The sequence below is a fragment of the Neopsephotus bourkii genome, unplaced genomic scaffold (assembly GCF_033783945.1).
Source record: "Neopsephotus bourkii isolate Nb327-2 ecotype Australia unplaced genomic scaffold, CSIRO-AGI_Nbou_v1 NB_593, whole genome shotgun sequence".
Taxonomy (NCBI): domain Eukaryota; kingdom Metazoa; phylum Chordata; class Aves; order Psittaciformes; family Psittacidae; genus Neopsephotus; species Neopsephotus bourkii.
Window position 1 is genome coordinate 1,240,459 of NW_026901094.1, and position 26,136 is coordinate 1,266,594.

The 26,136-nt window shown below is 62.3% G+C and overlaps 6 protein-coding genes across 6 annotated transcripts in view; 2 read left to right on the forward strand and 4 right to left on the reverse strand.

Moving 5' to 3' along the window:
* Positions 1 to 26,136, reverse strand: part of CAMTA1 (calmodulin binding transcription activator 1) — a 286,114-nt gene that overhangs the window by 253,087 nt on the left and 6,891 nt on the right. The window lies entirely within an intron of this gene.
* Positions 320 to 3,425, reverse strand: PHF13 (PHD finger protein 13). The gene is made up of 4 exons (XM_061351603.1): positions 3,246 to 3,425; positions 2,720 to 2,821; positions 1,935 to 2,487; positions 320 to 1,559 (listed from the first exon to the last, which is right to left on the reverse strand). The coding sequence occupies exons 1-4, from the start codon at positions 3,282 to 3,284 to the stop codon at positions 1,333 to 1,335; spliced, it is 921 nt and encodes a 306-aa protein (XP_061207587.1). The 5' UTR covers positions 3,285 to 3,425; the 3' UTR covers positions 320 to 1,332.
* KLHL21 (kelch like family member 21) lies at positions 3,274 to 8,512 on the forward strand. Its single transcript, XM_061351599.1, has 5 exons — positions 3,274 to 3,535; positions 4,050 to 5,093; positions 6,171 to 6,576; positions 7,816 to 7,888; positions 8,145 to 8,512. Exons 1-5 carry the CDS (start codon positions 3,283 to 3,285, stop codon positions 8,436 to 8,438), a joined length of 2,070 nt encoding a protein of 689 aa, XP_061207583.1. The 5' UTR covers positions 3,274 to 3,282; the 3' UTR covers positions 8,439 to 8,512.
* ZBTB48 (zinc finger and BTB domain containing 48) lies at positions 11,147 to 15,167 on the reverse strand. The gene is made up of 10 exons (XM_061351606.1): positions 14,726 to 15,167; positions 14,438 to 14,634; positions 13,759 to 13,870; positions 13,357 to 13,449; positions 12,965 to 13,051; positions 12,588 to 12,742; positions 12,135 to 12,271; positions 11,724 to 11,888; positions 11,529 to 11,617; positions 11,147 to 11,452 (listed from the first exon to the last, which is right to left on the reverse strand). The coding sequence occupies exons 1-10, from the start codon at positions 15,140 to 15,142 to the stop codon at positions 11,162 to 11,164; spliced, it is 1,743 nt and encodes a 580-aa protein (XP_061207590.1). The 5' UTR covers positions 15,143 to 15,167; the 3' UTR covers positions 11,147 to 11,161.
* TAS1R1 (taste 1 receptor member 1) lies at positions 15,153 to 19,395 on the reverse strand. The gene is made up of 6 exons (XM_061351598.1): positions 19,256 to 19,395; positions 18,869 to 19,178; positions 17,886 to 18,653; positions 17,339 to 17,551; positions 16,953 to 17,073; positions 15,153 to 16,117 (listed from the first exon to the last, which is right to left on the reverse strand). The coding sequence occupies exons 1-6, from the start codon at positions 19,393 to 19,395 to the stop codon at positions 15,189 to 15,191; spliced, it is 2,481 nt and encodes an 826-aa protein (XP_061207582.1). The 3' UTR covers positions 15,153 to 15,188.
* On the forward strand, positions 19,472 to 25,274 carry NOL9 (nucleolar protein 9). Its single transcript, XM_061351600.1, has 12 exons — positions 19,472 to 19,695; positions 19,764 to 19,989; positions 20,159 to 20,286; positions 20,366 to 20,504; positions 20,916 to 21,012; positions 21,484 to 21,581; positions 22,186 to 22,347; positions 22,542 to 22,806; positions 23,479 to 23,590; positions 23,817 to 23,994; positions 24,513 to 24,646; positions 24,971 to 25,274. The coding sequence occupies exons 1-12, from the start codon at positions 19,501 to 19,503 to the stop codon at positions 25,097 to 25,099; spliced, it is 1,863 nt and encodes a 620-aa protein (XP_061207584.1). The 5' UTR covers positions 19,472 to 19,500; the 3' UTR covers positions 25,100 to 25,274.

A 26,136-nucleotide genomic window follows, 5' to 3' on the forward strand; every position in this document is an offset into this window, starting at 1 on the left:
GATCGCCCAGGAGCTGGTTTCAGAACCCGGAGTCCGTCGGTGCAGCTTGGTGGCACGGGGTTTGGATGCAGAAGCAGGTCAGAAGCAGCTGGACAGGGTGCAGTTCCTGCTCTGCCCCAGGCTGTCAGACCTTTGGCACCCCATACGGCATGGCCCCAGGGCGCTGCGGTGCTGCTCTGCCCACAGCTCTATGGCAGACATCAGGGGAGCGAACCTGGCTCTGTGCTGCTCAGTGCACACTGCTGGTCATAGAGGGACTGCACTGCCACCTTGGCCTCACCTACAGGCCTGACTCCCATCACACTCCTCAACAGGATTCCCCTGGAAGTCCCGTCAAGGGCCTCAGCACTCTCCTGGACTCCCCCACACCGGCTGGATCTTCATTGCACTTCACCCTGCTGCCTGCAGAGCCGCATCTGCTTTTATCTGCATCGTTTGCAACCGAGAGGTTAAAGATTTGGGGGGGTTAATTACAAATCCAGTCTCCAAAACCAAAAGTGAAAAGAAAAGTCAGCTCAGCTGCAGCACTCGGATGGAAACGATAGAGTCCCAGAGCAGACCCGCCAGGTTCTAGGTTTACTACGGCCCCTTTTGCAGTCCATGTTTGAATTCTGGGCTGAGGAAGAGGAGAGTCATCACTGCCCTAAAACAGCACCTTAAGAGTTTAACAAAGGGCCAGGGAACAGAGGAAACAGCCTCCCCCTTACATCGAGCTGATCATGCAAAACAAAGTCATGAGAAAGCACCATCAGAAGAGACCTTCTAGGGAGGAACCCGATGCTGCTGATCCCAAATGGAACAGGGCTGCTCTCTTCCTTACAACTTGCGCAGGACAAAGTCCCATTCTCACTTGGATGATGCCAAATCCCAGAACTCCCCTCTGCCTGAGCCTGGGAAGGAGGCAGCACATTGGGACACATCAACACCCCTACAGAGCCTTAGAATATCTGAGACTGATACGTACAGACAAACGGGCAGGGATAATATTACACTGAAATTAAAACACATGGCCATTTACTTCTCAGACTCTTCACACAGACTCCCTCCTCTTCCCCTCTCTTTGGAGAGCACGGAGGAGGTTTGCAGTCTCCCGACGGGATGAGGAAACGTATGTGGCAAAGGTACCATACATTCCCCCATCACCCAGTCCATGGTTGGAAGCGGGCAAAGCCCCGCTTGGTCTGTCCTTGAGCTAATCCGTATCTAGCAGCAGTTGTGACCACTCGGCCTCTCCTCATCCCGGTCACCGCGGGCCGGCGGGCGGCCCCTCAGCCTGAGCAGCAGCAGTTCGGGGGAGCCCCCCCCCCCGGCCCCGGCACCGTCCAAACCCCCTTAGTCCAGGAAGCGCCGGCGCGAGCCCGTCCGGGAGCGGTTGGAACGGCGAATGTCAAACTTGGAGTCCCGGCACTTCTGGCAAATGTAGACCTCGGGGACGTTCGACTTGCGGATTTTGGCGCAGGAGAGGTGGATCCAGGTGTGGCACTCGTTGCACTCGATCATCGGCCGCCCCGCAAAGGGCTTCATGCAGAAGCAAGTGACCAGGTCCCACGAGTCGTCATCTGCAGAGAAACAGCATTTTTAGCAGCCACCGCATCGCCCACCCAGGGGATTCACTCTCCTTTTACCCACATTTACCCTACATTAAGTACCTGGGCTTCAAAGACAGGCACTTTGCTCATTGTTTCCAGGTCTCTTGCACGGGAATAGACTCTCAGCACACAAAGGAGGCCATAATCCAGGAGGGGAGAAGCAGCTGCTTCTATAAAGCTGCAGCTTTTCACTTAGTTCATTACAAAAGCAGCCCCTCCTTTCCCCCAAAGCCCCACTTGCCATTCACTCTGCACCTCAGCATCATCCTCACCTGACAGGGAAGTACCAAAGGGAGCAGCATCACCACCACCAACTGCCCCCCCGCGCGCAGCCAGGCCACCTACCCGAATCCACCATGATGTCCTCGTCGTCGCCGGTGCCGTCCTCGTCCCGGAACACCACCTGCTTGCCCTGCCGGATGACCGTGCGCTTGCCCACGCTCTGGATCTGCACAGCCGGCTCAGGGGCACCGGCAGGGCAGGACCCGCTGGAGGGGGTGTCAGAGTCCCACACCGAGCAGTGCTCGGCGGCCGACGGCGCATCGCCCTCGGATGAGGGGCTCATCGGTGTCTCTACGTAAGAGTCCTCTGCCTCCAGCTCCAGCAGCTTCTCCTCGTAGTCCTCCTCTGCGGACACCTCTGTTTCCCTCCTCTTCAGCTTCTTCTTCTTCCTGATCTTATCGATCTGCTTTCTCTCGGGCAGGAAGTTGCCGGGTTTCGCCCGCTGGAACAGGGAACCGTAGGGTTTCGCTCGCTTGAGCTGGCTGAAGTTCTTCCTGCTCTTTGCGGGCAGGGACACGGAGGAGGGGATGTCATTGAACCGGGGATCCCAGCTATCGCTGTCAATCGTGCCTCCGGTGCTGTTGGGGGGGCTGGGGCTGTTCCGCAGCGGCGTTTCCTGCTCGAGGCCCGGATCAAGGCATTAACTCGGCGCCCATCGCTGTGCCCATCCCCCGGGGTGCATGGCCCAGCGCGAGCGCCCGGGGATCCCCTCCCCACCGGGGCAGCGATCGCCTGCAGCGATCCCGGCTCCGCGCTTCCCCCCCCCCCCTCCCCGCAGCTCCCTTTTGTTTCAGGGACCGGCGGGGCCGCGGTGAAGCCCCGCGGATGCTGCTGCGGTGCCCGCTCACCTCCTGCGGGTACGGGATGTACCCGGCGTAGGCCAGCACGAAGGTGCAGAACTTGTTGAAGTCCTCCACGGTTCGGCGCCGCCGGGCGGCGGGGGAGAAGTCCTGCGGGAGCGGGAGGGGGCGGGGGGGGTCAGCGGCGGCGCCTCCTCCCGCCGAGCCCGGCCCCGCGCCGCCGCTCCCGCACCGAGCCCCGCCCGCCGCCGCTCCCCGCGCAGCCCCACCCCCACCCCCCGCGGCGAGCGGCGGGGCCGGGCAGCGCCGGTACCGCCAACAACACCCCTCCCCCACCACAAACCCCGCACCCCCCCCGCACACAGCCCCTCCCCCCCCTCTCCGCACCCCCGGTCCCGGACCTCAGCCGCGCCGCCCCCCGCGGCAGGGCACGGCCGCCCCCCCGCCGATCCTCGCCCCGCCGGCACAAGATGGCCCCGGCCCCGCGGAGGGGAGCGGGCACCGGTGGCCGGGGCGGGCGGCGGGAGATGCCCCCCCCCCCATCCCCTCCCGTTTCCCCCGGGCCCCCCCTCACCTCCGGGGCGAACGGGGATGCGCAGGAGTCGGAGTCCATGTCCCGGCGCGGGCGGCGGAGGAGGGGCCAGGGCGGCGGCGGCAACCGGGCAGCGCCGACACCCGCGAGCCGCTCGGTACCGGCGGGAGGCGGCGAAGGGGGCGGCCGGGAGCCCGCGCGGGGCGCGCTGGGAGCCGTAGTCCGGGCGTGCGCAGTGGCGGGAGCGGGGGCCGCCGGGAGCGGGGCGGGGCCGGGCCGGGCGGGGCGGTGGCGGCGGCAGCTCGGGAGGAGCGGAGCGGAGCGGAGCGGAGGTGAGCGGAGCCCGGGGAGCGGCGGCCCCGGGGCAGGGACCCGCTGCAGGGCTCAGCCCGGCGGGACCGGAAGCGCTCGGTACCGCGGGGGGGGGACAGAGCGGCCGCCTCCTGAGACTCGACCCCCGGGGCCTCCGCCCGCGGTAACGAGCGGGCCCCCCGGGAGCCTCAGTGACTCCCGTACCCCCCGCGGGGAGCGGCGGGGCCGGGCCGAGGTACCCGCTGCAAGGGCGGAGCGGTCGCGGCTGTGCGGGGAAGCTCGGGACGGGCCCCGGGGAATGGAATCAGCCGGGGCGGGGGGGGGCAGCTGCCAGCGCCGCTCGTTATGCAACGGCCGCTGCTCCGCACCGCGGGTGGCTCTGGGGCTGTCGGGTCTCCCCTCGTCCTCCCCGGGCGCCGTTTATCCTTGCGGTAACCTCCTTGCCTTTACTTATCCCCGCCTTGCTTCCCCTGACCCGCTCCCGGTGTCACCCAGGCGGCTCCGTGCGTGGTGACACCGTGTGCTCTCCCCTAGGCATGGCGGCCAACACCGGCAGCAGCGGCGGGACGGCGGCACCAGCGACGACGGCGGCGGCGGGGGAACCGGCACACGCGGTGTCTCTGCTGCGGGGCCTGAGCGCGCTGCGGGCGGAGAGGAGCCTGCTGGACGTGACGGTGGTGGCGGGCGGGCGGGAGTTCGGGGCGCACCGCGCCGTGCTGGCCGCCGCCTCGGGCTATTTCCGCGCCATGTTCGGCGGGGCGCTGCGGGAGGCGCGGGCCGAGCGCGTGCGGCTGCACGGCGTGGAGCCCGAGTGCCTGGCGCGCCTGCTCGACTTCGCCTACACCGGGCGCGTGGGGCGGCTGGGCCCTGACATCGCTGAGCGCCTGCTGCGCGCCGCCGACCTGCTGCAGTTCCCCACCGTCAAGGAGGCCTGCGGGGCCTGGCTGGCGCGGCAGCTGGAGCCCGCCAACGCCTTGGACATGCAGGACTTCGCCGAGGCCTTCGCCTGCCCGGCGCTGGCGGCCGCGGCGCATCGCTTCGTGCTGCGGCACGTGGGGGAGCTGGGCGCGCAGCTGGAGCGCCTGCCGCTGCCGAGGCTCCTGTCCTACCTGCGCGATGATGGGCTCTGCGTCCCCAAGGAGGAGGCCGCCTTCCAGTTAGCGCTGCGCTGGGTGCGCGCGGACCCGGCTGCCCGCGCCCCGCTGCTGCCGCAGCTCCTGGCCCACGTCCGCCTGCCCTTCGTGCGCCGGTTCTACCTGCTGGCGCACGTGGAGGGCGAGCCGCTGGTGGCGCGCTGCCCGCCCTGCCTGCGCCTCCTGCAAGAGGCCCGCGACTTCCAGGCCGCCCGCCTCGACCGCCACGACCACGGCCCCTGCGCCCGCATGCGCCCGCGGCCCTCCACCGGCCTCGCCGAGATCCTCGTCGTGGTCGGCGGCTGCGACCGTGACTGCGATGAGCTCGTCACCGTCGACTGCTACAACCCGCGCACCGGGCACTGGCGCTACCTGGCCGAGTTCCCCGAGCACCTCGGAGGGGGCTACAGCGTGGCTGCGTTGGGCAATGACATCTACGTCACCGGTAAGGCACCGGCGGTGGGGTTTCCGTTGGGAGCAGGCGGGTTCTGGCACCACATTTGGCTTTTCTCCAGACAGCGGAGACTTGGAGGCTCTGCTCTGGCTCCAGCCCCAAGGCGGGCGGAGGGGCTCCTGGAGTCGGTGCTGGATTTAGCAGCTGGTCTTAATCCAGGCGGTATTTTGTCATGAGTAATGCTCCCGAGCACGCAGGCAGCAGAGCCGGCACTGGTGGGGCTTTGCCACCGCTCGCTCCGGGGGTGGCTCGGCAGGGGTTGGTGTTTGGGTGCAGAGCCCCGTGAATCACGGCGCAGGCGGGTGCTCGGGGCAGGGGTGTGTTGGAGCCCCCATTGCCTCAGCCGGGCAGTGCCCCTGAGTCACCTGGTGCCTTCCCCAGCACGAATCCTGCTCCCGCAGCCGCTGGGGCTGCAGTGCCTTGTCTCAAGGTGACCCGGGTGCGCAGATCTGGCTGCTCATCCGCATGGAGGTGCCTCCTTTGATGTGCATCCCTGCGGCAGCCGGAGCAAGCCAAGCCGGGAAGGCACCAGAGCAGCTTGCCCTGGGTGTGCAGGACAGGTCAGGTGCAGGCAAACAGCAAACTGTGCTTTGGTCCTGAGCACAGAACGAGGCTCTGCTACAGGCAGAGGTGTGTCAATGATGGGCTGCCACACGGTGTGTTTGTATGGATGCCCTTGGGAGCAATCCCAGGCAGGTCCAGAGGTGCTGATGCTGCCGGGGGAGCCTGGTGCTTTGGCAAGGGGGAATCTGGCTGTTCCGGTTAGTGTTGGTTCATAGGCCAGGCAGAGGGAGGGCTGGGAGGCTGGGCACGGGTGAGTGCTGCCTCTGATGGAGGGTGAGTGCTGTCACTGATGGGGCAGGGGTTGCAGAACAGGCGAGGAGGTGGTCATCTGGCAGGATGTAAGCACTCAAACCTGGCAGAGTCGTTCTGAGTCACAGCCAGGGGACAGCACAGGGGGAACCCTCCCGGCTTGTTGGGAGGGAAACAGTGCAAAACCTCCATGAAACCCTGACAGTGCCGCGGTCCCCAGGCGCTCCCCTGCTCTGACCCTTGTGTGTGCCACAGGGGGGTCCGACGGCTCCAGGCTCTACGACTGCGTGTGGAGGTACAACTCCAGCGTGAACGAGTGGACGGAGGTGTCTCCCATGCTGAAGGCCAGGGAATACCACAGCTCCACGGTGCTGGACGGGCTGCTCTACGTCATCGCCTCGGACAGCACGGAGCGCTACGACCACGCGCTGGATAGCTGGGAGGCCCTGCAGCCCATGCTCTACCCCATGGACAACTGCTCCACCACCTCCTGCCGCGGCAAGCTCTTCGCCATCGGCTCCCTGGCTGGCAAAGAGTCCATGGTGATGCAGTGCTACGACCCCGACAGCGATCTCTGGACCCTTGTGAACTGCGGGCATCTGCCCCCCTGGTCCTTCGCCCCAAAGACTGTCACCCTCAATGGCCTCATGTACTTCATAAGGTGAGTAATGGGAGTGGGAGCCTCCCTCCCTGTGAGGCAAGACCAGGGTCTCCCTGGAAAGCATGTTGTAAGAGAGCCTTGCATTGGGAAGGCACAGCAGTGCTTCCTCTGCTGGGTCTGTGAACCACTGCCCCTCTTTCCTCCTCTGTTGTAGACAGACCTCAAAGGACTGTGCTTAAACTGTGTAAAACCACCAGAACCTGGCCCAGGGGCTGGGAGCAGCCAGGTATAAATGGGGCTGAAGTCAGCAGCGCTGCTTGGAAAGAGACGTCTCTGTTTTCTTGGCTTCAACCCCCCTTGGTGCTATAAATAAGCGAGCAGGCTCCAAGAACACGTTAAGCTGGGCGCAGGAGAGGACGTCTTCCTTCTCAGCAGAGATAAGAGGCTCAAGATGAAATGATTGGTCACTATTTTTAAGCGCCGTTCCAAACTGGGGCCTAATTACCCATCCGAGGCGGTGCTGGTGCCACGAGTGCTCCAGTTATCCACCTCAGTAAAAATAAACGGGAAGGCATGCGAGCGCCGGAGCGTTTCATCCCGTTGTGCTGGCTTTGAGCAAGCAGGGAGCTCTGTGACGGCCTCCAGACGCATTCCTCACTGTTTAATCTCCTATGGGTTTGCAGGAAGCAGCAACTTCCAGCCCTTGTATTTGACCCATTGGGGTCTTGGTTCCTGGCTGTTTGTTGGACTCGCTTGGTGTTCACTGAGACCTGGTTGGGTGGTTTGGGTCTTCAGCCGCTTGTCACCTGCTGATTCTATAGGGTTTCCTTTTCCTTACCCATTTTAAAGCACCCCCTTGGGGGGATCACGTTGTCCAAATACCTCTCCTCTCGCGTCCTCAGCCCATCTAAATTTGGCACTGATGAAAGCCCCAAGCAGGAGGATGCTGTTACTTGGAAGCATGTGGAGGCTTAAGCCTCTCCAGAATAGCAGTAACTTTGCTTCCAGGCCTGAAGCCAGATCAGCCCCTGAAGTGCTGACCTGCAGGGAGCTGGTCTGTGATACACTGGAGATGCTGGTGTCAAAAAGACCGGACTTGACAAAGCCCTCGGGGCTGCGCAGTGATTGGGACCCAGCAAGAGGGGCCCATGCTGGAGGCTGGGGTCTGCCTTGAGCCCCTTTGCTCTCTGACACATGCAGTATGGTCTGCTCTCGGTAGCATCTCAGGCTGTTGAAGTGGGGCTTGGCAGGGCAGGGGGGTTTGGACCACGGGGGATAACTCTGCGTTCTCTCCGGCAGAGACGACTCGGCCGAGGTGGATGTGTACAACCCAGCGAAGAATGAATGGGACAAGATCCCAGCCATGCTTCAGGTAGGACACACCAACCTCCCGCCCTAAAAGCTGCCTCATTCCCAAAGGATTCTTGGGGTTGTAACCCCTTGCCCATTAGTGTCACCATGACTGTGGCTGGGGGTTGAGCCGGTGAAGCTGGAAGCTCCGGCTCCTTGGGGTCTGGGGCAGCGCTGGTAGGTGCTCAGCACTGTAGGACAGCACCAGCTCCGTTGCCATCCCCTGGAGTGCCAGAACCCCCGTTGTGACCATGGGGTGCATTTGTGTTTGCCTCTAGGTCCACGTTGGGGGCAGTGTGGCCGTGCTCGGCGGGAAGCTCTACGTCTCCGGTGGCTACGACAACACCTTTGAGCTCTCGGATGTCCTGGAAGCCTATGACCCCGAGACACGAGCATGGAGCGTGGTGGGCCGGCTCCCCGAGCCCATCTTCTGGCACGGCAGCGTCAGCATATTCCGGCAGTTCATGCCGGAAACCACGCCGGAGGACGATGCCATCACGCTGGACAACACCATCAACTTGAACAGGCAGCGCCAGAGCCTCCACAACCAGAACCTGAACGAGCTGCGCTAGCAGGGACGGCAGCTCCATGAACCAGAACCTGGGTTGCTTTGAGAGGCAAAACGGTGCTGGGAGCCAAACCTGAACTGGGCATAGAGGGAAAGCTCTGATGTTTGATGCTGCTTGGCCCTTCCCCGCGCGGGAGGAGGCTCCGCCTGCTCACAGAGACCCAGGAGCTGAACTCGAGCAAAGCGGCCGTGTCGAACAGCACCGCAGCTCATGGCTTTGGTCACACCTTTCACTGGGGGCTCCTGCTTCCTTTGCCACCAAACTGCTTTTAGAAGGGTCTGGTGGGGCAGGGAACTGGGCCCCCACCTCTGTGCCGTGCTTCGGAGGAGGACAGGCTCCATGTGCGCGTGGATAGAGGGGGAAAGGGAAGCTGGAGGTCTGTCAGGGTGAGGTTGGTGTGAGAACATGGAGCTTCCTCCCCTGTGGCCATGCTCCTCGATCCCTGTTCATTCCTTCGGGAGGAACGGGTGCCCCATGGCCAGGCCCTCGCTGTGGCTGGGTTATGAAGCTGCATCTGCCTCAGAACTTCAGTTCTCCCTGTGTTCCGGGGGGCTAAGTTGGAGCATTTCAGACTCCAGCAGGTCTTTGTTCTCCAGCCCTCCCTAGCAAGGCGCTTTCCTCCTCAGCAGACAAACACCCTTATTTATCTTTTCATCCCATGCTGACAGCTCCTCCGCTTCATTTCCAGTCACCAGCTCAGAGGGAAGGGGAGCAGCAAGTCCTGCTCTTACCCAGCCCAAGGGGCTGGTGGCTGCTGCCCGCGGGAGCTGTTCCCCCTTCCCGGTGTGCCAGGGCTCAACTAGGGCAGGAAAAGCTGCTGCTGCTGTCGGTCCTCCCGTGCTGAGCTCCGGGACGGGCTCCACGTAGCAAGGGTGAGCTCTGATTTCTTCACCACCTTAAAGGAGCCGCGGTGGGGAGCAGGCTTGCAGTTAATACCCTGACTCAGAACCGCTGTCAAACCCATCCCCTCCCTTGTGTGAATGAACTCATTGGACCTTCAGAGAGGTCTCGTGCCTGTCGTGCCTCCTGCTCACAGCTCTCGGGGTGTGAGCAATAGGAAAAGGCCTATTTTCCTAAAGCTGTTTTGGCGGAGGTGCAGGAGGTGCCTGGAGTGCTGTGGATTGAGCAGTAGGGACTTTAGGGTAGTTATTTCTTTTGTTTGCTCTTTTTGTTTGGGGTTTGCGGGGTTTTTTGGCCTAAGAGTTGCCTTTACCCTTGCCCAAGGGACGTAGGGAGCTTGGGCTGGGTTCCTCCTACCTTGGTGAAGAGAAGCTGCCTGCAGTTTACTTGTGGAATGTTTGGTGAACAAGCCAGGAGCCAAAGGCCAAGGCTCATCCTTCGGGAGAGCGGGGCTGGAGGCTGGGGCTGTTCCCCTCCTGTGCTTTCAACCAGTAGAGAAAACACTCACATTTGGACTTCATCTGGAGATGGAAAGCGCCAGGGCCCCATCTCCACAGCATCAGCGGCTTCACAGCTTTAACACGGATCTGGTTTGCCTTGAACGCCGTTTCCTGCCTCATGCCCCGCTCCTCGGCTGCGGGGCCGGGAATGCCGCTGGTGACTCCCGGCTCTTCTCCATGACAGTGCCTTGAAGCTGGATTGTGCCGTGGCAGCCTCTTGGATCGAAACCCTCCGGGCTGGAATGCAGGGACTCGGGGCATGTCCCATGTCCCCGCAGCACCGCACGGAGCCCGTTCGAGGCGGCACGGCACAATGTGCACTGCAGCCCCAGCTATCTATGCCAGACTACAGATAGAAGGCAGTGTGTCTTGTGCTGCAGTGCTCGCTGCTGGACCTGCCCCCCCCAGTCCCCAACAGGCTCAACACTTGCCGAGCTGTATTTATTTGTTGCTAAAGCCCATTGTGCCCGGCTCTTGGAGTGCTTTGAATGCCTTGAAACAAAGGCATCTCCCTTACAGATAATGTATTTTTATCCTCATAGTTTTAAATTTACTTGCAGCAGTCAAGTTAAATAAAACACCTTCCATGAACCTCTTGGTCGCCTCCCAAGGGAAGATGGTGGCAGTAGGGTTTTACTGGGGTTCTCATCCCAGGCCCAGTGTTCCAGCTGGAGACATTCTGTTGCCTTGGTGTGTGGGAAAGGGGAGAGCAGGGCTGTGACTGTGGGCACATCCAATGGCCTTCCCCCATCAGGGATGTAGTTCTCAGGGTCACAGCGACCCTGGCTCATGGTGTTGCAGACAAAGAGAAATCCCCATCCCAAAACGCAGGAGCAGGGAGCACTCACCGGCTCCAGCTCCTTCAGATAACGTGTTTCCCATTCACAACAGCTCAGTTATCGGTGGTGAGATGCCAGGCGTGCCTTGCCTTCAATGGGGCAAAGGAACAGCCGTTACAAGTGCAACAAAACAAAGTGAAAGCAGGCCCAGGGCTAAGGAGGAGACAATCCTTTGGGAAGCAGTGTTTAAGGGAAGGGCAGAGCCGTGCTCTGGGGAAGGTAAGCTTTAATCAGGAGCTCAGAGGCAAGGGGCGAGCAGCAGTGAGAGGCGATGGTTACACACACAGAGCCCATGGCTGCACCCCGCACACTCTGCGTGTGTTTATTAAGGAGTCACGCGGAGCGGCTTCATCCGACACCGGATCAGAGCTTCCCCTCCCGCAGCCGGGGCTGGGAGATGCGCGGGGAAGGGGCGGATGCAGAGCTCCAGAGGAACAAACGTGGCAGAGAGCAGCTCCAGCCCGAGCTCCCTGCGCGCCGGGTCCCGCTATGTGCCACAGCCCTCGGGGTCTGTCAGGATCAGCGCCTGCTCCATCACATCCGCTGGGGGGAAGTTCTCATTGGAGCAGAGTCTCTGCACGGGGATGTCCTCGGGCAGGGTGCCGCGGGACAGGGACTCCACGATCACCTCGGCCGAGCCCACGTCCAGCTCCGGTGGCGGCTGCAGTGCCAACACCACGGCCTTCTCGTCCTCGATGACCAGGTTCCGCAGCTTCCGCTGCCGCGGGTTGTAGTTCTCCACGCGGTCGTGGATCTCCATGTGGCGCCTCAGGTGAGCCTGGCAAGGAAGGGATGGGGGCACGGTGAGGGGCTCGGTGAGTGCCGGCTCCGGGCCTGGAGCAGGGGGTCCTTACCTGCCGGGTGAACTTGTACCCACACTCGGTGCACTCGAACTTCCTCATGCCCCTGTGCCGGCGGACGTGGACGCGGAGCTGCTCCACGGCTGCAAGGGAAGCGAAGAGCCCGTTGGCAGCGGCTCGCAGTGACCCTGACCCGCACCGGGGCGGGCTCTGATGGGGCCCCGCGTGCACTCCGTGCCCGGCCGTTACCTTTGAAGGTCTTGCTGCAGATCTGGCAGAAGTGGGGCCGCCCCTCCTGGTGCCGGCTGGCCACGTGCCGCAGCAGCGGCCCCTTCTCCGTGAAGCGCTGCTCGCAGAACTCGCAGCCGAAGGGGCGCTCCCCGGTGTGGGTCCGGTTGTGCTTGTCCAGGCTCGCTGCCACGCGCGGGGGAGACAGGGGAGAGCTCTGCATCGGCACCTCCAGAACGGGGCACGCGCGGTGCAGTCGGTGCGCGCCGGGCGGGTGAGGGAGGCTCGGAAGGGGAAAGCTCAGTTTTGAATCAACCAAAGGGTCAATATCGGGATCCTTTGTGCCGTGAGGGTAATGGCGGTAACAGGAATGTGCCTTCCCGCGTGCCAGCACACGCTTGGTGCTCGGCACCACCAGCACGCCCGGGGTACCTTGTGTCCTGAAGGTCTTGCCGCAGAGGTGGCACTGGAAGGGCTTCTCGCCCGTGTGCGTGCGCAGGTGCATGTTGAGGTTGGCTTTCTGGGTGAAGGCGTGGTGGCAGAACTCGCACACGTAGGGCCGCTCGTTCCTGCGGGCAGGGAGGTGGCACCGTCAGCGCCGCGGGGCCCTGCTGCTGCTGCTGCTCCCCCAGTGCTCTCCCGAGTAAACCCTGCTTCAACCCATTTCAATCCAAAGTATTCTGGAGGCCCACAGGCGCTGCTCTGCTGCCACACTGGAGCCTCCCCCCCTTGGGCGTTATAACCAGCCCAGGAAACAGAACACCGAGGATGTGTGCAGGGAGCAGCCGCTGGTGCACGCGTCCCACTTCAACAACATGAATTAGCCAGGCTGAGGGCCCGTGCCACTGTGGTTGTACACTCAGTGCGGACCCGCTCGCATCCTACCTGTGCTTGGCCTTGATGTGCATCTGCAGGCCATTGCGACTCGAGGCCCTGTGCCCGCACTCCTCGCACACAAACAGCTTCTCTCCCCGGTGCTTGAAGGCCTCGTGCAGGCGCAGCTCTGTCCGAGACAGAAAGCACTTGGAGCAGGTCGAGCACTGCAAGGCCACAGGAGAGCGCACAGGGGTTAGGCACCACGCCCGCCACGGCCTGGGTCTGTCAGCCAAAGGGATGCAGGGATGCTCCTGTACCCAAAACCACTGTCGCCAGGAGCTCTGTAACGCCCTGCTGATCAGAGCCAGACAGGGCAATGGTGCCGCTCTAACCCTGAGCATGGGACAGCTCCCTCCCGGATACCCACGGCTGCCTGCCCCCCTTACCGCGTGGGGCTTCGGTGCGCCGTGCAGCTTTATCATGTGGCTCTGCAGGTCCTTCTTCTGCATGAACTGCTGGGCGCAGGAGGAGCACTGCAAGACAGCAGAGGAGGCTCAGCTCCCGGCTGCCCCCCACAGCCACTTCAGCACCAGTTGAGGACCGGCACCGTGCCCGCACACCGGGCAGTGGAGCGCTGGTCTGGCACAGGATCCCTGCTACGGTGCCTGGGTTTGGTGCCTCCCCCCCGCAGCACGTTCCAGCTCACAGATGGGGAATGGCCCTCAGGGAGCTGCTGCGGACCAGGCAAGGAGGTTTGGGTGCCCCACACCACCAAGATTTGCCCCTCTTCCAGCGCTTGGCAGTGTCTGTAGGGATGCTGGAGGCAGGCACCGCTGACCTTGTATGGCATGTCCCCCGTGTGCGACACCATGTGCAGCCGCAGCTCCATCCGCCTCTTGAACACCTCCTGGCACACTGAGCACGTGAAAGCCTGCAAGAGACAGGGAGGCATCAGCTTCCATGCAACCCCGCAGCCCACAGCTCAGGTCAGTGCTTGGCACAAGGGTGCTGGGACCCGGTTACGAGGTTTAACCCGCATCCATCGGATCTGGATCTCTCAAGGTACAAAGAGTATCCTCGTTTGGGGGAGCAGCCGCAAGCCGCAGTGGATGTGGGGTCCTGGCTGTGGGATGTGTGGGGTGCAGGGGCAATGTGGGGTTTGGGGTTGGCAGGCCCCAGCTCCAGCCCTGCACAGCAGCAGCCACCTCCCAGCTCTCTGGTGGCAGGGTCCCGGGTGTACCTGCTCGGATCGGTTCATGCAGTTCCTGGCTTCGTGTTCCAGGAGGTTCTCTTTCCTAAAGTAACATTTGCCGCATTTGGAACACTCAAAGGGCTTCTCTCCAGTGTGTTTCCTAGGGGGAATACAACCGGAGAGCATCCGTCACGGCAGGGATGTGCAAAGAGGCCTGGTGAGGACACGGGTAAGGAACTGGGAACAGAGAGGGGACGTTCAGGCAGCCAATGTCAGTGCCAGTATTCAGTCACCCAAACCCTGCCTTTACCCCAGGTTTGCTGATCCCGGTGGAGCGCGGTCAAGCCGTCAGTGCTCACTGCACCTCCACCTCTTCCACAGGGCTCCTCAGGAGCCGGAGCTCCTGCCCTCCCTGCAGGCACCCCCTTTGCTCTCCGTTACCAACCCCGTGCTCCCACAACCCGGGGGCACGTTCCCCCACTGCTGATGCTGACAGCACTGAAGGCCGGTTTCCCATCATCCGCCCGCAGGCAGTGCATCCCCTCTGCACTTTCTGTGGGCCCGGGCTGCTCAGCCGCTGTTTGGGTATGGATTCCCCCCCTCCAGCTCACAGCAACCCTCCCCAGGGCAGGGGCACCCCCTTCTCCCCCCCCCGCCCCCCGAGGGCAGAGCAGTGATGCGGGGGCGGCGCAGGGACGCGCGGTGCAAGGAGGAGCCGCAGCGGTACCTGTTGTGCACTTTCAGGTAGTATTTGCTGAGGAAGGTTTTATGGCACGTGGGGCACTCAACCGGCACCGCTGCGCCCTTCCCGCCGCCGGGCGCGCTCCCCGCCGGGGGGCTCCTTTTCCCCCGCAGCGCCTTCTTCTCGGGTACGGCCTCGCTGCCGCCGCCCGCCGCCGCCTCCTGCGGGCCCGGGGGGGTGCCCTGCGATGGAACCGGCGGTGTCACCGCGCGGGGCGCCCCTCCCGCCCGGCTCCCCCCCCCACCCCGTCACCCCTCAGCCCCCTTCACGCACCGCGGGCTCGGGCGGCGCCGGGCGGGGCGCGGCGCGGCGGGGCCGCTGCCGGGTGGCGGCGGGGCGGAAGGCGCGGCACAGGGCCACGGCGTCGGGCACACCGAGCTGCTCGGCCGCGGCCAGCAGGCGGGCGCGGTTGTGCGCGGTGAGCGCCAGGCGCCCCGTGTAGAAGAAGTCGAGGAGCAGCTGGAAGGTGTCGGCCAGGCCCTCGGGCAGCGCCACGGGGCCCTCGGGCAGAGCCACGGGGCCGCCGGGCCCGCGGGCGCGGAAGAAGCGCGAGCAGCTGGCGAGCACGGGCCAGTGCGCGCGGAACTCGCGGCCGCCCACCCCCAGCGTGGCGTCGCAGAAGAGCCCCGCGGCGCGCTGCCGGTTCAGCTCCCGCAGCACACGGACGCTGTGCGCCGCGGCCGCCGCCATGGCAGCGCGCCGGATGTGACGCGGGGAGGGTCCGCAGCGGGGCCGGTCAGGTCGCGGCCAGGCGGCGCGTGTAGCGCTGGATCGCGTCCTGGAAGTGCTCGGGAGTGTTGCGGTGCGGGCGCAGGAGGATGACGAACGCCTTGGGGAGGAAGAAGCCGGCGAGCAGCGCGGCCACGGTGCCCAGAGTGCTGAGCGCCTGCACCGCCGCCTGCTCCCGGCCGGAGAAGGCGTCCTGCGTGCAGAGGAAGACGGCGGAGCCCGCGAGGTGCAGCAGCAGGCTGCAGGTCAGGCACTTGGCCTCGTTGTAGGGGGCGGGCAGGTCCTTGCCCGCGTAGCTGAGCGCGAAGCAGGCGGCGCTGAGCAGCACGGTGCCGGCGGTGCTGGCCTGGCTCACCGCCGAGCTGGGCACGCACTCCAGCAGCACCCGCTCCGCGCTGATGCCGTAGTTCCTGCGCGGCACCGAGGGCTCGGCGGCCTCCAGCGCCGCGCACAGCACGGCCTGGCACAGCGTGCTGGCGGCCACGAACAGCACCGGGCCCCGGCGCCGCAGCCACGCCTCGTAGAGCGCCGGGCAGCGCGCGTTCAGCTTGAAGATGCAGACGATCTGGAAGGAGCGGGTGGCCACGCACGAGAGGAAGGTGGTGAGGCCGATGACATAGAGGGGGTGCTGCAGCAGGCACGTGTGCTGCCTGGGCTCCCCGAAGTAGCCCAAGAGGCTGCTGCAGGCGCAGGCCAGAGCGCCCAGCATGAGGAAGCACATCTTGCCCCCCGCAGACTTGACCACCGGGGTGGAGGCGTTCAGGGCGAAGAGCACGGCCAGCCCTGCCATGAGCAGCATGAGCAGGGCAGTGGGGATGAGCAGTGCCCAGGACACGGGCCCGGACCAGGGCAGGAACTCGACGGTGCGGTTGAAGCAAACCTCGCTCCTCTCTGGAGCCCACTCTTCCACCCCGCAGTGCTGGCAGCTGTAGAGGTCTGCGGAGGACACGAGTGGTGACAGAGGCACCTCGCCCAGCACGGACCCCGGTAAGAGATGTGCTGCGCTGGAGCACCCTGCACACAGGCTCCTGTGAGAGCTGCTTGCTCCTTATGGCCTTCGCCTTCCCCTGTTGTGCCTCCCAGCCTTGAGGAGTAGAGGGGTCTCTTTTCCCAAGAGGCCTCCCAATGGACTTCCCAAGTCCCACAGGAGCTCAGCAGCGAGCTGAGGCTGAGGGCATGAGGGCTGTGGGTGGGAAGGGGCTCATGCAGCCAGCAGTAACCTGTAAAAGGTCTGCAGCAGCCCCCTCCCGCAGGCTGGGCTATGGGGCAGGAAGAACTGGCCATGTCTGGGGGCTCTCTGCTCCCACCGTTACCTGCACCCACCCCATTAGCCCAAGCGTGTGCCAGAGCTGCGTGGAGACAAGCTGTTAGCAGGGGTTTGTCTCTGTGGCTGCTGGCTCCAAGCGAGGAGATTCCTGCCGCCCGTCCCGGGCAGGGCACGTTCCCATAGGGCAGCTGCTGCCGAGCGCGGTGTGGAAGCCCCGGGTGCCATCTGCGGCACCACCGGCTCCGATTTCCCTGCCGGGGGATGCGGTGCGGGCAGCAGCTGCCGGGCCGGATGTGCCCGGGCCACGGGAGAAGCACGGGCTCTGCTGCCTGCGGGCAGCGCTCCCGGGAAGTGCGGGGCACACAGGGTTTGCATGCCCATGGGTAAGCAAATGGGACTCAGACCAACTGAGGGAGCAAGGAAGAGCGGGAGGGAAGGCACTGGCCGATGGGAAGAGAGCCCAGTGGGCAGAAAGGGGAGGGAGCACACCCCGGGTGCACTGACCGGATCTGTTCAGGAAGGTCCCTGAGGGACAGGCCACGCAGGCGAAGCAGCATCGGTGGCGGTTGGTCTGCAGCCGCCTCTCCCCGGGTTGGCAGGGCTCAGAGCACATCGAGGTGGGAGCCTGTGGGGAGCAGTGGGACACCCCCTGAGCTCCCCGTGTTGTACCTCTAACAGAGACGGTGCGGAAATGAGTAGGAGAGCTCGTGGTTTGTGTGCCCTGCTTCATTTCTGCAAGGACAAAAGCTCAGAGCACAAATTGCCCCCGTACAGCCTCTGTGTGCCCTCGGTTTTGTCCTGCCATGGGGGAATGCCCCAGAACGGGTGGTGCTGGGGACGTAGCTGGCTTGGCAGGAAGCAATAAATGAGATCTGGATGCAGAACAGTACCTGGCCATCTTCTGTGTGCCACGGGAGTTTGTCATTGTCAATGCTCAGCCTGTCGGGGTTCACATGGAAGCTTCCTATCACAGCAAAGGCCCAGCTTGGGCCAGTCCAGTTCCACATGACTATGTCATAGCCTTGGCGAATGTCCCCACTGGCATCGAAAGAGATGTGGCTCTTGTACAGGGTGAAGTTTACTTGCTTGATCTTTTGTAGGAGCTGCAAAACAGAAGAGTCAGAGGGGAGGAGTGCCTTGCCTGGGAGGGAGACGTGCTAGAGGGGGCCCTGCCCTGCTCTGGCTCCTTTCAGTCCCCAACAGAAAGGCCCTTCCAGGTTTCTGCGGGGGGCTGCTGGTAGGAACAGAAGTGATGTAGGGCAGGGTCTGGGTCTAGGTGCTTACTGCTGTGATGCTGATGAGCAGCTGAAGCCACAGGGCTCTTCAGCTGGGGCATGGGCATTTCAGAGGGACGAACCAACCCCAGGCACAGGGGTTGTGCAAGGATCCCCATGGATCCTCTCCTACAGGGAATATTGTTCCTTACGTTGCTCTTACCTGCCAGGGATACACGGGGCCCTTGCTGCACGTCCCCGAGGCGCAGCCCAGCAGGTCATGGAGGCCGTGGGCCACGGCGTACACAGCCGAGTACACGCGGAAGGAGGACTGAGCATCGTACACGCTGTGGGCAGCGGTGAGCCAGCTGCAGCACTGGGTGCAGTTGGGCTGGGGGCTCCCTTCGCTCCCCTCGCCTGCCCCCGTGCTGCCGGCACACTCAGCCCCAGCGCCTCCCTCTGCCGGCTCCCACGACTCAAAGCGCTCCAGCATCGTGGACTCTGCCCTCTCAGCCGACATCGCAATGACCGAGCCGATGCGCTGGATGCCGGGCACCTGCCAGATGGCTTGGGCTAACACCCACTCCTCAAAGCCCACCCACACCATGCCCGTGACGTTCCTCATGACCACCACCTCAAAGAAGGAGCGGGCACTTTGTGCGTCGGAGAAGACGATGGTGACATTGACCCTGGCTTCCGTGAGGATCCTGACCAGGCTGTGGAGCTCCGGGCTGCTCGCATCCTTGTTGGTGGGGATGGTGCCTCGGTAAGCAACACAGATGTCACTGGTAGTCAGCAGGGTGTAGAGGGCTTCCGAGCTCGCCCTGCCGTAGGTATCGTCACTGCCCAGCAGCACGACCCACGTCCACCCGAAGTGCTGCAGCAGCTGGAAGATGGCTTTCACTTGCTGCCCGTCACTGGGGATGGTGCGCAGGAACGAGGGGTAGAACCGCTTCAGGCTGAGCGTCTCCAAGGAGGCTTCGTAGCTGATCTGCAAAGGGAGCCAGGGGAAAGGGGGCTGTGCTTCCCCGCTCGGTGACAGCCACAGAGACCTGGGGCTGGCAGACAGCGGATCAGAGCTGGTCTCGAGCCAGCCACAGCACCAGGGCCAGCACACATGGAGGGGCTGTATGCAGCTCTACTCATCTCCAACCCCGTCCTCCCAACAAAACTGCTCCTCAGGATCCCTTCCCCGGCCACACTCACCAGTGGCACAAGGAAGAGGCCGAGCACGGACGCAGTGGTGAGGGCAAGCTGGGAGCTGTGCGGCCCGATGACAGCCACGGCATCAGTCTCATAGCAGAGGAAGGAGGAGAGCAGCTCAACCTCCTGCCCTCCTTTCCGCACCAGGGCTCGCAGCGTGGCGTGGAGGTTGGCGGGCTCCGAGCAGGTATCGTGGATGTCATAGCCCAGGGTGATGTTGGGGAGCAGGGCGCTGGAGTTGTTGATCTCCTCCACGGCGAAGCGCATGGTCCGGGCCAGGCAGTGGAAGTGGCTGGAGAAGGGGGCGGCGGAGCTGTGCGAACGCAAGGCAGTGTTTAGGGAGGGGAGTGCTGGGGTGATGGCGGTGGGAAGCGGGTGAAGGGCACTCACTCATCGCAGCCGTGCCCCAGCAGCCGCGCTGCGGGGCCGTGCAGCCGGAACAGCCCGGCCAGGCGGTAGTCACCGGGGCTGCCGGCGGCGGCGGCCGCGCACAGGCAGAGGCAGAGGCAGAGGCGGGCGGGCAGCGGCATGGCGGGGCGGTGCTGGGCGCCGGGCGGCGCTTCTTAACGGGGCAGGCGGTGCCAGGCCGGGGGGCGGCCCCGGAGGAGGCGGAGGGAGCGGCCGCCGTGGTGGCCATGTCCGCGCGGCGGAGCACGCAGGCCCGCAGAGCCCGCCGGGCCGCGACCCGCGGGAGGAGCCGGGTGGAGGCGGCCTGGAGGGAGTTCGCCGCCTCCTTCGCCCGCGCCGGTATGGTGCCGCCGGCGGAGCCGGGCTTAGCGGCCGTGGAGGCGGCCGAGGGCTCCGCTGTCCTGCTCCTGGCGCCGCGGCAGGTGAGCGGGCACCGGGACGGCGGCCCCGCGCCCCGGTTCCGCCGCTTCCTCATCGTCTCCCTCCGCAGGCGCTGACCTTCACCGGGAAGTGCCGCCTGCGCTGCCTCTACGGCGCCGTCCGCCTCCTGGGCTTCGCCGTGGGCTCGCACCAGCCGGCGCTGCCGGTCTTCTCCCCGGCCACCCACTGCTCGCTCACCCTGGAGGCGCTGCCCGCCGAGCGCCCTCCCACCGCCGACCTGCGGCAGCTGCGGGCCGCGGCCCGCGGAGCCATGCGGGTTCACCGCGTCCGCCGCCGTGAGTGCGGGGCGCGGCGGGCGGGCTGCGCGGCGCCATTTCGCACGCGGTGCGGGGCGGCCGCCATTTCGCGTGCGGCGCGGTGCGGGGCGGCCGCCATTTCGCGCGAGGCGCGGTGCGGGGCGGCCGCCATTTCGCGGGCTGAGCGCGGCGCTGTGCCCCGTTGCAGAGGCGCGGGTGAAGGCGATGGCGCGGTTCTCCCCCGAGTGCGCCGTGGTGCTGCTGGAGCACCTGGACACGCCGGTGACGCGGTTCCTGCTGAGCCACCCGCCGCTGTCACGGCTCTTTGAGCCCCAGGTGAGGCTCCGCCGTGCCCAGCAGCACCGGTACAAGCCGCTTGCGCACGAGGCCCTGAGCGTTGTCCCGTCTCCCATAGAAAAAGGAAGAGCCCAGCTTCACGGCCGAGGATGCGGTGCTGGCGTCGGTGGGCATCGTGAAGTGCAGCCCCGAGCGCGGGCTGCTGGTGTCCGAGAGCATGGGGCTGGCTCTGGAGGAGCTGATCCAGGCGTGCTGCGGTGAGGAGGGGCATTGAGGCTCTCGGGGAGCGTGCCCCACGGTAGGCAGGGGTTGAGGGTGATGTGGAGGCTCGAGGCTGTGCATCACCTCCATGGGGTTGGGCCTCCCTTGCCGCTCACTTCCCGGCCTGGTGTCAAAGCACTCATCTGTAGGCAGCAAAAGCATCCCTTTACCCAGCAGCACCTAAAGTACCGTGGGCGGCTGGGGCTGGGGCTGGGTTGCAGTGCCAGGGCTTGCTTCTCACTTCAGCAGCCTCTTCTCTTCCCACTGGTGCACTTGACATGCTCCTCATGTAGCTGAAGCACATCAGAGCGCAGGGGCTGTAGGGCTGGGGGCTTCTCTTAATGCCACGCTGCTGGGAAGTGGGGTAACCGGCAGCAGTGTGTCTGACAGCCTGCTTGTGTTCCCAGAGGAAGATGAAGGGGTTCCTGTGGTCCTGGTGTGCGGCCCAAAAAACACGGGGAAGTCAACGTTTAACAGATACCTGATTAACCTGCTCCTGAACCGGTGAGTCTCTGTGTGTGTAAGAACGTCCTGCGTGGTTACTGGGGGGTGTGTGAGCTAACTGGACACCCAGCAGTTAGGGTTCAGTAGGGAACGCAGCTTTAACACTGAGAAGCAGGCATGAAGTTACAGCCTGGGGGTACCTGAAGGTTCTTGGCAGGACAAGGCGTAGAAGCTGCTTCACCTGCCCTCTGCACGCTTCAAATACAGCTTATGAAGTTCCTCATCAAACGGCTGGTCTCAGTTAATGTGGGAGAGGGGGACCCTGATTGTGACCATCTCTGGTTATTGCTGTAGCTGTGTCCCTTAAAGCTGGCTGGGTTTGGAGCTATTGCAGTGTAAAACTGAGCGCTAAGTGAGCCCTTTGTGTTCTTACTGGGTAAAGGCAGGGAGGCAAGTGGTGGTTTGGTGCTCAGTGCCTTAACCATGGCGATCAGGTTGGGGATGCTAACGTGTGGGTTCCTCCCGCTGCAGCCTTCCCTCGGTTGAGTACATGGAATGTGACATAGGTCAGACGGAGTTTACGCCGCCGGGCTGCGTGTCGCTGAGCAGCGTGACGGAGCCGGTTCTTGGTAAGCGTTCTGCTGTTTTCTGCACGTTCCACAGAGCTGCTGCCCTGCCACAAGTGCTTCTGAGCAGAGCCCCTGCGTTAGGGGAAGTCGCTGCCTCTGTCGCAGGCTGCCCATAGGAGATAAACCAAAGGCTGTTGAAGTTGTCTTGCTCCAGGGGAAAGGCTCACTGAGTGCCATGGAGCTGTTCTCCCTGCTTGAAAGGGAGAAGAGCGTTGTTCAGGAGGTGGTAGGAGAGGCTGCGGCGTGGCAAGGTGCATTTGCAGCCTTTCCCGTTCAAAATGTCTCTGGGCAAACATCTCCCAGATGTTAGGATCCATAAATAAAACTAGCTTGTGGGATACAAAGCGGATCCATGTAGATGAGGGGTGTGGAAACATCCCCTAGGGCCAGAGGAATCACTGGTGGTTGTGGTCTGGTGCATTTGGGTCACAAATGTGACCAGGATGTATGGTTTGTCAGCTATCAAGAAGCTGCACAAGCAGGGCTGTTTGCATGTGAAAAGAGAATGGATTTGTTTTGGAAGGGATTCTGTAGGTGCTGCAGGGGTGGGAGTTTCTGATTTGACCTGTGGGAACTACTAGGGGTTTGCTGCTTGCCTTTCCAGGTCCACCATTCACCCACCAACAGACCCCACGCAAGATGGTGTATTATGGGCAGACCAGTTGCGAGCAGGACACAGAGAGGTACCTCGACGTGGTGAAGTACGTGTTCAGCTCCTACAAGAAGGAAGTGCCTTTAGTCATCAACACCATGGGCTGGGTGAAAGGTAACCAGGATAAATGTGCTCACAAGAGGTGGTGCAGAGGCAGGTGATGGTCACAGTGCTACGTTAGCATGCTTTCTGTAGAGTGTGGAACTAGGAAGTACAGCTTCCCCCTTGGAGCTAGTGCTGCTCTTCCATAGCAGTGCTGGGAGCTGTTTGTGTGGCAGCAGCAATCGTGTTTTCTCTGCTCCCTAAAGGTGAGGGGTTGCTGCTTCTGATTGATGTCATCCGGCTGGCGTCACCCAGTCACATTGTGCAGATGGATGTGTACGACTGGAAGGCCATGGCTCCGCTCACCCCCGAGTACGTTCACCTCACTCCTGGCCTCTACACCAAGGGCAAGCAGCAGGCCAAGTGCAAGCAGCTGGCTGCGGATGGAGGGGAGGGAGACGCCTCGGCTCCCGAGTACAAGCTGCTGTACGTCCATCCGGAATTCCCTCGAGCAGGGGTTGCAGGTGAAGCGTAAGTAGAAAGTTTGGTGCTGGGGGGTGGTGGGCATTGGGCTTAACAAAACCCGAAGGGCTCTGGTCCGTGAGGTTGGTCAGAGCTCGCTGGTTTGCTCACTGGGGGGTTGTGTTTGGTGTTTCCACTTGGAATCATTGAATATGATGGCGTTTCCATTTCTAACTGGGAGGCTCCTTAGCCATTTTTACACACCTACGTGATGATCACCTGATTTTGTGATTTCTCTGATGCTTTGAACAGCTCTGAAATGTTCCCCTTCCTGAACCTCGGCTCTCTGTTGCCCATTTCAAGTGCCTTTTTCACTCTGCCTTCTCTAATGAGCTCTCTTAAGAGAACAAAGGCATTGCTGGGTGCCCAGCTGACTGACTAAAAGGTGTGTGGGCATCAGTGCTGGCAAAGGAAGCCATTACCTAATAACAGACTCTGTTTAAAGGAAAACAAACCACCTCCTCTGCTAATTAATGCCTCCTTAAAGCTGCAACAATGCCCTGAACCCTGTGATTTCCTAGAGGTAATGAAAGCATAGCTCTGTGTTCGCTTCAGCAGTGGAAGCTTTGAGAGCTGAACCGGTGTGAAACAGCAGCTAGTGGTGCAGGGCTGCCCCGGGGGATGCACTGGGAGCTGTGCTGTGAAGCTGCCTTGCGCTGACGCGCTGTGGTGCTTTTCCAGGCGAGTGCACAGCGGCATCCTGCGGGACATGGCCATGCTGGGCTACCTGGGCCAGCTGCAGGCCCCGGACGTGGGCGCTGTGCTCCCACTGCACAGCCTCGTGCCCTATCAGGTACATGGGTGGCTCTGGAGGGCTTGGGGTGGTGCTTGGGCTATCTGCTGCACGTGTCTTCTGTGTGCTCCATTGGTGGTGGTTGCCACAGAGGGAACTCCTGGAGGAGAGGCCTGGGAGCTCCCAGGGTTCCTGTGCTTGGCACTGCCTTATCTCGGCACTCAGTTAAATTGATGCTGAGCCATTGAGACAACGACTGGGTTTTCCTTCTTTTTAACCCACTCAGGTACCTTTCAGTGCCGTTGCCCTCAGGGTTATTCACACCGACGTTGCTCCTACCAACATCATGTATGCTGTGAACGCCAGCTGGGCTGGGCTCTGCAGGATACCAGATGAGATCAGATGCCAAACTGATGGGCCAGTGCTGCTGACACAGACACCGGTCTGTGACTGCCTTGGCTTCGGTGAGCCAGCATGGGAAACCCTGGGCTCTGTGCGTGCCTGTCGTGGTGGTGTGAGTGAGACCCAGCCAGGAGCTCAGCAGCACGCAGGTGGGATGGGGAGGAGTGAGAGGATGTAGGAGCCATGGGTTGAGATAAGAACAGTAACTAAAGTACGGTGTAATACTAACAATAATGCTGATGAGGGAAATGAGAGAGTGTAAAATCAAAAGGGAAAAGGAAAACCAATGAACACAAGTGAGCACCTGCTGAGTGATACCCAGCCTGACCCAAGCAGTGATCAGTCCCTTCTGTGTGACTCCCAGACGTTCCTTATCAGGGTAAGTGCTACTGAGCAACACACAGAAGTGTGTTCTCAGCTAAAACCAAAGCCCAGCAGTGCACCAGCTGCTAGGAAGAAAATGAAGCCAAAGCTGGGGCATGTTGTGACAGCTAGGTTGGGGTGATGGAGCTGCCTGTGTTTTGACAAGCAACTGAGCAAGAGGGATGAGGTAAGAGAATAATGCATGGGTTTTCCTCAGGGATTGTCCGAGGGGTGGACATGGAGAAGAAGCTGTACCACATCCTGACGCCGGTGCCTCCGGAGAGCCTGAGACTGGTGAACTGTCTGCTCCTCGGCAGTATCGCCATTCCCAACTGCATTCTTGTGGGCCAGGTAGGGGCTGCATGGGAAGAGGGAGCAGTGGCTGAGCGCTGGCTGGCAGGTTTCCTGACATGTCTGGGCATCAGCAGATGGTTATCTCTATAGGAAACTGTCCTTAAGGCATAGAAACAAGGGAGAGGAGAGCGTTCCTCTCATGTTTCAGATACCAGAGCAGGGTTTATTTGGTGACAGCTTGTTGCTTTCCACCAGCCAGCTCTGTCGGTCTATACAGAGGACAGTGTGTCCCATTCCAGAACGAGAACGTTAAGATACGAGTACCCTGTTAAAGACTTGAGTTCTTAAATTGTTTCTGGTTTTGTTTTCCGCTCTTCCCAGCAAGGAGTTGAGGGAGAGATCCCCTATGTCACATCCGATTATAACTACAGCATCCTCGGCTCTGGAAAGCTGAAAAAGAAGAAGCATTTCAAGAGGAGGGAGTACGCGTTCGAGTGTGATTATGCCTAGAGCCCCATGGGCTCAGCCTGCGGGATTCACTGTGCTCTGTGTGGAGCCTGGAGCAGTCACACGAGCGCTGGTGCCACCGAGCTCTTGCTGTGGATGCACAGCACGGCTGGTTTTGATACTGTTTTATATTTGCTATTTGTATGTCAGTGTTTTGTAATAAATATCTATTTAAACACGGCTCTGGTTGGAATTCCTGCTGCAGCCCGGCCTCCTTCAGCTCTGCTGGCAGGAGCAGTCCATGGGGACAGGAGTGTGACCCCAGGCTCTGTGCGTGTGGTTTGGGCATTGCTTGTGCTCTAACCCTAACCCTAACCCTGTCCCTGCAGCACCGCTGGGTGCTTGGGAAGGAAGGAGTGAACCACAAACCCCTCTCTCCCTAAGTGGAGCCACTGGAGCCAGGCGGCTGCTTCCCACCGGGCTCTGCCCATGGCCCTGCTTCATTCTGCCTCGCAGCAGCCCTGGCTGCCAGCCCTGCTCCTGCACTTTCAGCTCAGCTCTGGGGAGAGCTCGGGTGCGTTGCCCAGCTCTGCCCAAATGGGTTGTGCCTATGGGAAGAGGCTGAAAGGAGCAGGAGGAGCTGGTTCCCCCTGACTCTTGACCCGTGCTGTCCCCACTGAAACTCTCCAGTTTCATTCATTCGTTTTACTCTCCATTTTACTCTTTTCCAGTGTTGGGCAGTGATGTGCTCCTGAGCGACCTGAGGCTGGAGGAGGAAGGGATGCACTGTGCTTGTGCTGAGTATTGGCTGCTAGCAGCTGCTACGGGTGTGAGTGATCCCCCAAAATGCCTTTATCTGGGTTTTGAGGGCATTCCATAGAGCTCCTGGTACCTGTAAATGGACAAATGAAGGGGGTGACCAGCGGGGAGGAGATGGAGCTGCCCGGGCTCTGCCTTTCAAAGAGTTAAAGCTTTAACTTAATCTAGGCCTAATTATCCCCATCTGGCTGGGTCTGGCGGTGAAGGAAGGACTTGGCTGGCAACCGGACCAGCGCCTAAACAAATACAGGGGCCGCTGTGCAGGAGGATCCCAGCGAGGC